A 14,003-nucleotide genomic window follows, 5' to 3' on the forward strand; every position below is an offset into this window, starting at 1 on the left:
ACTGAGTAGGTACCTAGGGGAAAAAAGTTGCATCCACACCTCTCACCTTACACCAGGACAGGAGAGTTTAACTTTCTAAGCAGCACAAATGAAAAGACCTACAGTAACTGACATCGGGGTTTCTTTCTGATCATCCCACAGTTGACAAGCCTTCCCTCTAACCCCTAAGCAATAAGCTGTTTAGTGCCCTAATCTTGAATATGAATTGTGAATGGCTGCCCTGAGGGAGTGGTGAGGCACAGGACTCCTCTTTTTAATTACAAAGCTTAGAATAATGTACATGTATTATTTTCATAACAAATTAAATTATACAAGAAAATTAATTTCTAGGTGCAAGAATGGAGGCAGGGAGACACAATAGGAGGCTACTGTCATACTCTATGGGAGAGACGACCAGAGCTTGGACCAGGACGGCAGCAATGGAGATAACGAAAAGTGGATAGAAAGGAAATGAAAATAGGATCTTGAAGAGATATCTGCACTCCCACGTTCACTGCAGCATCATTCACTATAGCCAAGATATGGAAACAACCTAAGTGTCTGTCTATGGATGAATGGATAAAGAAGATGTGGTACATATATATTATTGTGGTATGTGGTATATAATATTATTCAGCCATAAGAAAGAAGGAAATCTTGCCATTTGCGACAACATGGACGGACCTTGAGGGCATATTATGCTAAGTGAGATAGGTCAGACAGAGAAAGACAAATACTCTATGATCTCACTTATATGTGGAATCTGAAAAAGCTAAACTCAAAAACAGAGACTAGAATGGTGGTTACCAGGGGCTGGCAGTGGGAGAATTGGGGTTACCAGGGGCTGGGAGTAGGGGAATTGGGGAGATGTTGTTTAAGGATACAAACTTATAGCCAATAGATAAATAAGTCCTGGAGATCCAATGCACAGTGTAGTGATTGTAGACGCTGTACTATAAACTTCAAAGCTGCTAAGAGACTAGATCTTAATTGTTTCCACCACAAAAAAGAAATATAATTATGTGATGTGATAGAGGTGTTAGCCAACACCACAGAGGCAATCATATTGTAATATATAAATGTACCAAATCGACAGGTGTACACCTTAAACTTATACAGTGTTATATGTCAATTATATCTCAAATAAAAAAAAAAGAGGAGAGTGGATAGGTTAAGGGCAAGTTTTGGACAGAGGGTCCATGATTCTTGCTTGTGGGGGTGAATAAAAGATGACGACGGGTATTTGCCTGAGCAAGTGGGCAGATGGTGGTGCCCTTTAGTGAAATGGGAGGAGAAGTAGGAACGGATCAAGGAGGAGAACAGTGGGTTCTGCTACTGACGGGTGAAGTTTGAGTTGTGTATTAGTCACTCAAACATTGATGTGGAACAGTTTATACATGCATCTAAAGTTAGAGGAGTGGTCAGAGCTAGAAATAATTATTTGGGATCCATGAAGTTCAGGTGTATTTATATTTTGCTTAGTGAGAGAGTATAATTAGAAAAGTACTTCTATGGTGCTATATTCATTTACAAGTCATTTCTCTGCAGTTTTATAAATCTTTTACATGTATTAACCGATGTGTGTTTTGTTTCTTTGATTACAGTGTCAATTACTAGAGGCCGGTAAGTTGTGCTCTGCTTTCTAAGGATTCTTAAATAAATGACAATGGACATTTTCCCAGTCTTGATCTGAAAATTCGCTGTGCCTATTTGGAGAGTATAAAAATACTCTTAGATGAAAGGATCTCCCTTGAATAAGGATCTTTCCCATCAAAATCACGAAGCGTGGGCTGGCCCCGTGGCTTAGCGGTTAAGTGTGCGCACTCCGCTGCTGGTGGCCGGGGTTCGGATCCCGGGCGCGCACCGTCGCACCGCTTGTCCAGCCATGCTGAGGCCGCGTCCCACATACAGCAACTAGAAGGATGTGCAGCTATGACACACAACTATCTACTGGGGCTTTGGGGAAAAAAAAGGAGGAGGATTGGCAATAGATGTTAGCTTAGAGCCGGTCTTCCTCAGCAAAAAGAGGAGGATTAGCACGGATGTTAGCTCAGGGCTGATCTTCCTCACAAAAAAATCACGAAGCGTACAGGATTTTGTCCCAGAGGACTGGACAGCTGACCCTGCTGAAGCGAGCACCCCAACCCACTCACCTGCAGAAGCTCAGCATGTAAGAGAAGCGTGTAGGCAGCTTCTGTGTAGTTCTCACAGTCTCGGTGCAAATCTCGCAGCTTGTACAGGTACCTGTAAGGAGGGGCGAGAGGAGGCGTTTTGCCACTGGGAGTTGATGGAGCATTCAGCCCATTCCAGGCCCACGTCTCCCATGTTCCTCCCCGACTCCTCCACAGGAGCGCTTCCTTTCTCTTAGGCAAAGGAATCCCTTACTTCCTGCTCCTTTAACCCCTTGTGTGGCTGCCTGCCTATGTGTCTTTCCTACTCCACCTGTTCTACTTTGTACTCACTGTTTAAGGCAGTAGTGTTTAATTTTTTTTAATGCCATGGACCCCTGTGGAGAACTAATGAAAACTATGGGATCTCTCCCCAAGAAAGTGCATAGAGCTTATGGCCATGTCTGTTTCATGCTCAGGGCTTCCTGGACCCCAGGCCAACATTCCTTGACAGAAGGTGAGTTTTCAGGCCTCTCCCCTGTGCAGCCTTTCCTGATGGCCCTGGCCAGTCTTCTGTCCTTCCTTTGAATGCTGACAGGAGCCTCCCCATGCACGCTCTCGTATTGTACTTCCTTGTGCATCTGTCTAAAGACTTTACCCTTTTAGGGGGAAGCGAGCATATCACGTACTTTTTGGTGTCTCTCAAAGCATCGTGCATGGTGTTGGGGCTTAGTATTTGTTTACTGAAGAAGTAAATAATAAAGCCACAACATAAAGAGCTTCAGCTTACCTTATGTATATGTCCTCTCTCTTCTTTTCTTTATAAAAATTCTACAAAAAAATAAGTCATAAAATACCAACCTAAATCAAGAGTTATTGACTAGTTTGCCATGAAAATGGCCAAATAACTACTTTTGCTTTTCAACAGTGTCGCTTTTCCAAAGAGCTTATTATTTCCCTTTAATGAATACCCCCTCAAGGAAAAGAAGTGACAGTTTATAAAGAAGATATGTTGAAGAATTTTTTTAGGACCATGCTTCTAAGTGAGTAGAGAGTTGCTCATACTCAAGTCACCTGATACTCTGTTTTTTCAGGGGGTCGGGGGTGGTAGGTTCTTGGTTTACAGTGAGCAGAGGAATGCATAGTAGCCTAAACCTCTGAGGTCTGTGGTCCAAGTTGCATATGTCTAGGGAAACGCAAGACAAAGAGTTCTAGCTCCATAAGGATTTTGGGCACTAATGCTCTACTCATGGTATACGGTGTTTCTCACAGGTTTGTCTATGCACAGTAATTCCAACAATAAAGCAACCACATACAAACAAGACAGAGAAACAGGCTGAGGATGGCCTTCAGAAAGAGAGTTAAGAGCTTATTTTGCATTTTCCATCCCTGTTTCCAAATTTATCCTCAAGGTCTGTGGTTGCTGGTATCTGTAAGTGCAAAGCTGAGTCAGCTATTCCAATCAGACTGAGCAGGACACAGACTCCATAAAGGTCGCCCCAGGGTATCTTGGTGTCTGTGAGCTCTACCTAGAGCTGAGCTGTGGGGTGCAGGGGGTCCTCTCACCATCCCAGGGGCTTGGCACATACCAGCACATTAACGGTGCAGCTCATGCGGTTTTCCTTGCTCTCGTCATGCATGATGATGGTTCGGTAGTCCAAGAGATTCTCTAAGAGGCTGCTGACCAGGAGTGCGAATACCTCTCCAGAGCTGGAGAGGTATTTATGTTTCCGGCAATGTTCTAGGAGCCTGCAGGGGTGGAGGCAGAGACAGACGCCCATGTCCCACCCTGTCATTCCAGCACCGCTTATGAGTACTGTCCAAGGTCCTACCAGCAGGTGGTGCCAGACCAGGGGACACACCTTCATGTAACACAGTCCTGCTAGGGGCCTTCACTCACGCTGCTCCTCGTTACTCCCGTTTCACATTTTCTTTAGGGCTTTAGCCCCAGTTCCACCACCCGCTAGAATCCCAGCCCACCCTGCTCTTCTCTGCATTTCTATTTGTATTTTGTTTTTGTTTTTTGTCAATACCACAGAAACAAGAACCTTTGCCCAAAAGGTTTGCGTATGCTATCTGATCACGCCACTCAAGTGGAAAGAGACCATCTTTTGTATGTCTTTATTCTCCCTAAAGCCTAGCACTTCAGGGCATCTTGTGGGCATTCTGGAAAGCCAGGGATCAGTGCCCAGCCTAGAGGAACCTATGACGCTGGCACACATCCAGATATGCACCTCTTCAGATAAAAGTGTTAATTTCAGGAAAAAAATGCAGAGTTGTAAAATAAGTAGACTGAGACTAAACTTTTATTCTAAATCCTCTCCCTTTGGACCCAAATAGAGCAAATTACAAGAAATCTGGGGGAACAAGAGAAAAAAAAGAGAAAGAAATAGGTTCAAAGAATTAGTCCAGACTCTAGGATTATTCCTGGGCACTGGAGATTTGTGGTCATATTTTTCTGAGTTAGTGATCCAGGAAAAACGAAGAAAACAAAATAAAATCTTTACATAAAAAATCAGCTGTAGGATTAAAAAAATGAGTAGTTTATCATTTGCAAATATTGTGTGTGTGTTGGTATGTGTGCATAATTTCTCCATTTAATACCTGTATGAGATCAGAATTGCAAAAGCTATAAATTGGGAGGTTTGAAGCTCACACAGGGAGACCTAATGAACACAAGATAAAAAGATCAACAAGCGGTCTTATCCATTAAAAACAAAATAAGAAAGACTTCTGGTTCTTTACAATACAGATGAGGCATCAATACAGTTCTATTTCTGAGTATCCAGAGTGCTGGTTGCTTAAAACAAACCTTTGAAAAAAAGAAAAAATTGGGGAGTCCCTGTCCTCAAGCACAGTCTAGTGCACACCACTCCCACGCAACAGGTAGATAACAAAGCGGCCTTAGCACATACCCAGTTACCCGGTGACACAGTTGGTCAATGTCATAAACATTCAGAGAACACAAGGTATGAATAGTCTAGAGTGGTTACAACCCTGGATGACAGGAGGATTTGAAAATAATAGTAACAAGCACAAACCCCAGAGCAGCCGACATTTACTCAGCATGAACTTGTAACAGACACTGTGTTAACGCCTCATCTCATTTAATCTTCACCACGATACCAAAATATAGATTCTATTATCGTACATGAAAAACATGAGGTGTTGGATAGGTTAAACCACTTGTCCAAAGTCAATCTCCTAGGATGTGGAGAAAACAGGATGTGAAACACAATTTCTCTCTAACTCCAACATCCAAGTGTTTTAAACCACTTTTTATATTTTAATTCCATATGTGCAAAGAAGAATCAGGAGGGCCATGGGTGATGGGGAAGGTCTGCGGGGTGGGGCGGGTGGGGAGTAGAGGTGATATGTGAGCACAGAGAGAGAATGAACGTGTTGGACTGGGACAGGGGTGGTGGGACAGGGCAGTGAAAAAACCAACCTGGCAGGAGATGTAACTGGCGTTCTGACAGGTCCTTAGAGTGCATGAGGTAGTTTTAAATGTAAAGTGGACCTCGAAATGCTTTTTCCCTTCTTTAAATTGTTGCTTTGAAGCCATAATTAGAGGTGCTATCACTTTTGATGAAGTTCAGCAATGCAAACACTAGGCAAAATGCCCCTGCTCTGTGCCTCTCCCCCTCTCCTCCATCTGCTCTGCCCTCTCTGCTCTCGAGGGCCGGGCTGGACAGGAAAACATGGACATTTGACTCACATCAGATAAACAGATGTCAGCAGCGGATGGTGTGAACTGCATTAACCCCACCAAGGACCATTTGTGGTGGTGACCCGGATGATTCTGGGGCTACTCGCTTAGTCTGGAAGTGCAGCAGAAGCCTGGGTTTCTCCATCACTAAATGATGCAATCAAATTGAGGTTTTTGTTTCTGAAATACTCACAGTTTTTCCAGAAGGACCTTGTATTGTTCATCTCCTCTGCCCCCTTCTACTTCTTGGTCCAGCTTTGTGATCAACTCATTCTCAAACTGAAAACAAAGGCAGAATTTCACAGGAGAAAACCATATCCTTATAAGAAGACAAGACAGACACTGGGCCAACCTTTCTAGATTTGGCCCACCCCCTTCTGGAACTGTGGAAAGTTTCTAACTTATATAGGGGAAGATCACACTTACTTGTGCACCAAGGCCCTACTGAAACGTTCTAAACCAGGCTCATGTTACTTTGTCCTTTGCTTTATATTTGCAGGGAAAAACAATTACGCAAAATATTATTTTCCTGTTACAACTATGAATATAAAAATAGCTTAATAATTCTAATTTTTCTATTTTATTTTTGTTTCTTGTCTAAGTATTGGCAATGGGATTGCTTTTGCAGAGTTTCATAACTGCAAAATCTTCCTTTCAACACTACTGTACTGTCTAGATAAGAAAATAGAAGCATAGATAAGACCTCTCAGGCACAATGAGGTCTCAAAACTCGACACCTCTGCATGCTCCCTTCAGCTGTACCACAACAGATGGGTTTTTCCTTTAACCCACTGCATTATTCTCTCAGTTACACTGCAACAGAGAGGATTAAAAAGCACGATGTCAAATTTTAATTATCCAGCAATACAGTGCTGCTTTAGGAAACACACGTAGCAAAAAGAGCATTTCTGGGCTGTGGGTTGGAATATCTGACTCCATCTCTAATTGCTTTACAAAATGAATTGTAAAGAGAAGTTTCTGGATCAATTTTGATTTGTATTATTCAGGCTACTGCTTCTCTATATAGAAAGAAAATAAGAGTTGACTATATGTGCATTAGTGCCACTCCTTACCATATGGAAATTGCCATTTCCACTGAAATTGAACTCACACTGCATCATATCAAAGAAAATGGGGATGGTGGCTTTCCGGAGCTCTACTTCAGGGGTCAATGTGACTTCCAGAATGGGACCCACCATGGATGGGATAAATTTGATTTTGTGGGGACCTGAAATGAAAGTAAGTGAGGATATTAAAAAATAATTTCACTGCAAGTAAAGTGTTACAATCTTCCTCCACAGGGCCCATAAGAAAAGGAAAAGTTTATGTGGGTAAATCAACTCGATTCAGAAGTGAGTGACTAAATATTGTATTTGGATAACATGTCTCATAAGAGACAGTTTATTGTCAATGTCCCAGTTAAGACGAGGGTGTGAAACCCACAACTCAACTTTCACTTCCATAGACACAGATAAATACACCTCAGGGTTATTGGAATTAAAATGAAAGTGAATTCACCGTGGGATGTCATCACACAGGAGTGGTGTGTGGGCCTGCTCAAGGTTGTGCACTCACCCAGGTTATACCACATGTCCCGGATTCTAAAGCCGATTTCCTTTCTCATGTCCCCGTATCTAAGAAGAAGATCAGAAACCAAGAGGAGGATTCGCAGTGGAAACAAGTACATATAATAAAATGATGAGGGGAATAAAAAGAGCCTGTGTTCCTGTAGGTCAAATTTAAGGCAGGTTTTGAGGCAAGGTCCCTGTAAGAGATATGGTCGATACCTAAACACGAGCAAATGCTGAAAATAACTGAGAAGACAAGATTGACAAACTTCTTGAAGGGAGAAGAGAGAGAAACACTCTGGTTGCAAGAAAAAGCTTACTGTTTTTATGTATAAAGTACAGATATACATCTAGTACATAAACAGATATATGGTATATCTGTGGTATTAACATTTCACGGGGGGGAAGTGTGATTAGGAAAACCATTTCTAAAAAGGTTCCTTATAGGAGTCGATAATAAAAAAAAAATAGAGAAACATTGATCCAGGCAGTGGTTCTTAGGGGGAGGTGAATCAGAATCACATGAAACCTTGTATAGAACACATAACCCTGGGGCTACCCTCACTACACACCATATCAGAGGCTGGGGGCTTGGAAAATGGAAACGGGGGGTCAGGAGTAGACACTGCAAAAGTTCCCACAACCCATCCTACAGCCTCGGCTCTACACTCTCTACTCAGGCCACTACTGCCCCAAAGGTTTTTTTCAAATTGTTCTTTTGGACATGCCTTTAGAAGCTAGCATAAAAATCATGTTTAAAAATTTCTTACTTTTCAACAAAATACCTAACCTAATTTTATTATTAATATTAGATAAGCATATATGGTTAAGGTCTGGCACCTAATAGACAGTAAATGGTAGCTATTCCTATTGTTTATTTATTTATTTTTTTTGTGAGGAAGGTTGGCCTTGAGCTAACATCTGCCAATCCTCCTCTTTTTGCTGAGGAAGACTGGCCCTGGGCTAACATCCGTGCCCATCTTCCTCCACTTTATATGGGATGCCGCCACAGCATGGCTTGACAAGCGGTGCGTCAGTGCGCACCTGGGATCCGAACTGGCGAACACCGGGCTGCCGCAGCAACGTGTGCGCCCTTAACCGCTTGCGCCACCGGGCCGGCCCCCCTATTGTTTATTAATACTATTGTTGATGCTTCTACTAAAAATAAGAGAAATGTTGAAAAAAAATTCATTCACATTTCTATAATCTTAATATAAATGTTTTTATTTCCCAAGGTTTATCTTTGCCTATATGCCAATATATTTTTACACGGATTATACTTACAGTCACACTTCCCTTTGACCAAAACCAGAATCATTAATCCTAACTAGACACTTTATTATCAGAGCTGGTGTCAACTAACTTCACATATGGTTGTTCAACCAAAATCAAATCAATCCTTGAAAGAAATCATGTCATTTATGATATTCTAAAGAATGAGATCAAAGCATCCATTTGAAAAATCAATTCTCTCTTAATAATCGCCCCACAGGGAAATCAGGAAAACAGGTTTTACTTTTATCTTTGAGAGCACAATCACTAAATCTCAATCTCTTCACTACCAATCTCAGTGTGTTAGGGAGAAACCAGAGGTAGAGGGATGCTAAATAATTTGCCTAGAATCCCAGACATCCTGGCAAGGGGACAGAACTGAAATTTCACAGCCTTTAAATGATCAATTTCTCAAGTTCTTTTTAACCGCACAGCCTTGGAGTCTCAGGCTCTCAGTGAACTCTGAAACAGACCTGAGATGAGAGCAATGAAAAGCTTCCCTAAACCTCTCACCACTCTTGCACATAAGTCCATTTGGAATTCCTGCCAGGAACCTGGAGGGCATTTGTGGGTGATGTGTTAGTCTTGGCTTCTCTGCTGGAATGACTGAGAGGCAGAGCAACAGTGCCAAAGCAGTGTCCTGTGTGAAGCCTGAGTGAGAAAGAGGCACTGTGCCTGCAATGTGGATGAGCTGCCAGCAGATGGGCAGCTGTTCTTGGAGAGCACTGGCTAGCCTCGGTGCCTCTCCATGTATGGATTCTACAAAGAGAATGCAATGGTGATGGGTAAAGAATGTGGATGTGCATCTGGGGAAATCTGAGATCTATTAAATAATTACTTTAAGATCTATCTCACTAACAACATGGGTAGCCATTGGAAGTAATTTCTGTGATACTAAGAATCCCGTTCTGAATAGAAACAGAAGACGCACCTTCCCAATCTTAAGCAAATTTAAGAGGGCACTTACTTTTTTACAATTTTGCTGCGCTTGGCTTGTGAGAAGGTTTCAAGCTGAAGGGACTCATGGGTGAGAAATGCTACTGCCAAATGGAAGTAATTGTTCCAGAGCTGTTCAAAATTAATTATGTGGGTGAAAAGAAATGGAAAAAAACATTAATAAGGGTCATAATAAAACAGCGCCACATGGTAGAAAGTCACTCGCCAGGGATTCGAGAAAAAAAATACCAAAATAAAATTCACAAGACGTTTTCTTCTTTCTTCTCTTTCAATTATTCAGCCCTGAAAGTTTTAACATTTAATATTAATATTAAGTTTTTTAAAAAAATACGAACTATTATATTTTCTTTAATCCTGGGATAAAGGAAAACTGCTGCCAAGGGCCCCTATTTATAGTAAGTAGTTTGGCAATAGGTATCGCAAGCCCTACAATTCTGCCAAACTTTTGAACTAGTTTGAACTAGTTTAGGACTTCATTCTGGCAAAATAATCATGAGTATTTAAGAATATTTAAAACAAAGAAGGCCCCCACAGTGTTATCTAACATAACAGAAAATGGAAACAACCTAAATGTTCATAAGAATTTGGTTAAATAAATCATGGCCCTGCCATACAATGGGCTATATTCAGCCATTAAAAATATTGTGAAAATATTTAACGTCATTGGAAAGATCATAGAAAAAGTAAATAGATTAATAGGTTACCAACGAATGGCACAGCTAGATTCCACTTTGGCATATATATATAAATAAGTACCTATACACATATACATATACATACACATGTGTATGTATATGCATGTATGTATATAGACTCTCCTCTACCTATGACTCTCCACTTTTAAAGTTCCACAGATATGAACAAAGGCACATGACACAGTAAAGCACATTGCTAAGAAAATGCACACTGGAACATAAGCACTCTGAGAGCAGGGACCTTGGCTGCCTTCCTCAGGGCCTAGAATAGTCCTATCCATGTAAACACTCTAATGTTTGTTGGGTGAATGAATGAATGAAGACAGAGCTAGTGGTCACCTGTTTTGCTATCACTTTGGACTTTCAAACAAGCATGTACACAAACCACTCCTTGGAAACTAAGTCATTTGCAGGTAGAGGAACACCTGCGTGCCCTTCTGCAAGCACGTGTGGGTATGTGTATTTGTATTATGTTACTAGATGGTAGGACTATTTGTCTTTCAATTTTCTTCTTTTTGTTTAGTTATATTTTCTACTATTACTTCTTTTACGTGTATTACTTTTACAGAAAGAAAAAAAACCTTATTTTATTGTGCTTGAAGGACCGAGTGACAAGAATACGTGCTTTAGGAGAGGAGAAAAGACAAGAAAACTTTGTTCACTTGAAAATGATGAAATCTGAGGTGATGTTTTCCAAGATGAAATAGTTCTCTTGCTTTGGCTGAGAATTCAAGGAACTCCTAGGTGAGCTGCACGCTTACCTGAAGTTCAAAGCTTGCCTGATCCATGAAGAACCTTGTGAGAACCTCAGCAAACTGATTTATGGCCCGGAGGAAAACCCTGGGGGAGGAAGACATGGATGAAGAAGGCAACTTTACGCTCTTCGAAACACTTCCTGATCTTGTTAAAAACCAAAGCCAACCACACCGAGACCTGGAAACATAAGAATTTCGGATGGACCAAGGTCTTCAGAGACCAATCACAGAGCACAGTCTGCAGAGAAGGACACGGACGGTCAGTTTCCGAACTGACGACAAGCACCACTCGGGCCTGCACTGCGGTTTAGCCAGCTGAGGGTAGAGCCGAGCCGATAGGCCAGCTCCCCGAGCCTCAGCTTGGGGCTCTTTGCACTCAATCATGATGCTTCTGTTCTCAAGTCTAGGATTTCTGAAACCATTTTTTTCTCTAATCTGTACATAGTTGGGAATGGGAAGGGTTTTCTACTCAGGTATCAGGATCATGTAGAGTTAACAATAATGCTTGTAATAATGATTTACTTTATTTAGCTCTTTAAAAAATTCTGAAGCTTTTTTAATATAGTGCACGTATTCAGTTCACTTCACCTCCATTCTACAAGTATTTGTGTGGGCCAGCAACTACAAAGCACTGACTTAGGCTTTGCCTTGAAAGAGACGGTTCCTGGTCTTAAGAAGTTTACAACTTGGTGGTGGTCATTTGCAACCTGTAAATCATGACACAACAAAGAATAGGGAAAATTCTGTGAGGGGGCATCAAAGAGGCATGGGAAATTAAAGCAAGAGAAGATGACATCCAGGCCAAAAAGGCTTCCCTGGAGATGGCATTTGAGAAGGACCTTAAGGAATGGGTGGCACGCTGACGGCCAGAGATGCTGGGGACGACACTGAACGTGGAAGCAGCAGCAGGACGGAAAGCACAGAACACCTTCAGGGACTGAGAAGAGGCCAGTTTGGTTGGAGCGCAGGTTGTCTATAGAGGGAAACAGTGGAAGAAAAGGCTAGAAAAGGTGGGGGGGGTGAGGCTGCAGAGGCCCTGAATGTCAGGATGACGAAGGCTAGATGGAGCCCCTGAAAGATGCCATGTAGAGCTGATGCTGACGATTAACAGGAAAGCAATGAGGAGACTACAGCAGAGTGAAGAGAGCAGAGGGCCCGAGTCGGAGCAACTGCAGCTGCCCAGGTGAAATCAAGAACAGGAGCACATAAACCGGGATCACTGAAGCGGGAAGAGCCTTCACTTACAGGCTTGAGGCTTAGAGATTTAGCAGCACTTCACAAAGGCCAGATAGCTAGTTATCAGACCCAAGTATTCAGTCAAAAGCCTCAGGCCCTGCCATGGGCAGTCTTACCTGCTCTGCATCATATTCATGACCATCCAGTCTTTGGCGTAGACATTCTTTCCAATCAGATCCTTAAACATGATAAAAGTTTCCATGAGGAAGTCCTGCAGAGAACAAAGGAGGAATGGCTGGGGAAAACTGGGTTACATTTCATAAGCCTTTCCCCCAGCCTGTGGACAGGAGGGACCACTACCTCAGAACAAGACGTCCCCAGTCCCATAGGCTGTCTTCTTAAGAAGGTTTTTAGGGATAACAAAGCATTCTCATATGATTTGATGTTTACATCATATAATCTGATCAGGAGGACAAGGATGAAAAAATTGTCCACATTTTACAAATGACAAAACTGAGGCTGTGAAAACCTAAATGACTTGTTTAAGGTCACAGAAACTAGGAGGCAGGAGAGCTGGGAAGAGAACTTGGGGTTCTGGATCCTGGTTTAGAGCCCTAACGTCTGCAGTCTTCTGCTGCCAAGTGTTGTCTGAATAGATCTACTGCACTTAAAACGAATTCACCAATAATTGTGAGAAAACTGATACTTCTAATAACTCTGAGTCTATTTCTCCTTTATTATGGTTAGAACAGAACACAAATGCTATAAATAAGAAGCAAAGTCATCATTCTCCCTATTCTAGGAATGTTACCATGTGTAGCCTGGGAGAAGGGTCCTAAATGCTCCTTAAAAAGAGATTATAGCAGTGGATCGTGATGACTGTAACAGCTAATAATGAGAGCACACAGAGCACAGTATCGGAAAAACAGCTATTCGACTCAGAAGGGGGCTAGGAGCAAAAGTAACTCAGAAAAAGAACAATCAGACTAAAACCCAGAGCTAAAAAGTTTTGAAAGGTCTTTTATTTATTAGTTAGTTAAATTTAGACATTTTCCACTTGGATTCCTGAAATGAAAATCCAGTCCAATTCCTCTGGCACTAAACCACCAGTTCCATCGCGTGAATTACATCATGCAGCAGAAAGAACACGGTAGTTGGGGGGCAGGAGGCCTGGGTTCTATTTCTAACACTATTCCTCAGAGACACGGGTCAAGTCGGTTAACTTCCTGTACTTCAGATGCCAAACAGCAAAGGAATGGGGGCAATTCTGGCTCTGAGGTCGGCTACCCTTGACTCCTCCTCCTGGTTCAATGGGGAGTCAAACTTTCCTATCCTCAATTCTGAAATCACAGGCATATTCCACGAGTTCCTAAGTTTTTCATATACATTTTAAGTGCAGTCACCAATTTATTAACTATTCTACTAACTTTTTCTCTCAAATCAACAAGAATTCATGGTTTGTGAAGCAAGGATTAAATTTAGATGCTAGTTATTGCCTTCTGAGGCTGACTCTACATTGAACTCTTGGTAATCTAAGTTAACTATACACAGTAAGGGCATAATAAAGGCACAGATAATCCCAGGCCTCATTTTATCGTCCACTTTCCAAAGTCTTTCAGGTGATGGGTTCAGGAAGCACCACGATAGCAGAAAGGACAGTGTACGGAAGTCAAAGGGCCACTGTGCCCTGGAGTTCTGCCACTGATGGCCACAGTGCCCTCATGGGGATAACAATCCTCTTTTAGATAACATAAAGGGAAGAGCTCACCACTGTTCTGGAAAAC

At 42.0% G+C, this 14,003-nt stretch overlaps 1 protein-coding gene across 5 annotated transcripts in view; it reads right to left on the bottom strand.

Moving 5' to 3' along the window:
• Positions 1 to 14,003, bottom strand: part of DOCK5 (dedicator of cytokinesis 5) — a 212,162-nt gene that overhangs the window by 40,737 nt on the left and 157,422 nt on the right. For all 5 annotated transcript variants that reach the window (XM_058550499.1, XM_058550501.1, XM_058550502.1 and 2 more), the window contains 9 exons: positions 12,396 to 12,490; positions 11,050 to 11,128; positions 9,604 to 9,704; positions 7,372 to 7,430; positions 6,870 to 7,024; positions 5,990 to 6,075; positions 3,677 to 3,836; positions 2,878 to 2,918; positions 2,133 to 2,223 (listed from right to left, as the gene is read on the bottom strand). In XM_058550499.1, coding sequence (XP_058406482.1) covers positions 2,133 to 2,223; positions 2,878 to 2,918; positions 3,677 to 3,836; positions 5,990 to 6,075; positions 6,870 to 7,024; positions 7,372 to 7,430; positions 9,604 to 9,704; positions 11,050 to 11,128; positions 12,396 to 12,490 — 867 coding nt within the window. The remainder of the gene's footprint in view (positions 1 to 2,132; positions 2,224 to 2,877; positions 2,919 to 3,676; positions 3,837 to 5,989; positions 6,076 to 6,869; positions 7,025 to 7,371; positions 7,431 to 9,603; positions 9,705 to 11,049; positions 11,129 to 12,395; positions 12,491 to 14,003) is intronic.

The sequence above is a fragment of the Diceros bicornis genome, chromosome 11 (genome assembly GCF_020826845.1).
Source record: "Diceros bicornis minor isolate mBicDic1 chromosome 11, mDicBic1.mat.cur, whole genome shotgun sequence".
NCBI classification, from domain to species: domain Eukaryota; kingdom Metazoa; phylum Chordata; class Mammalia; order Perissodactyla; family Rhinocerotidae; genus Diceros; species Diceros bicornis.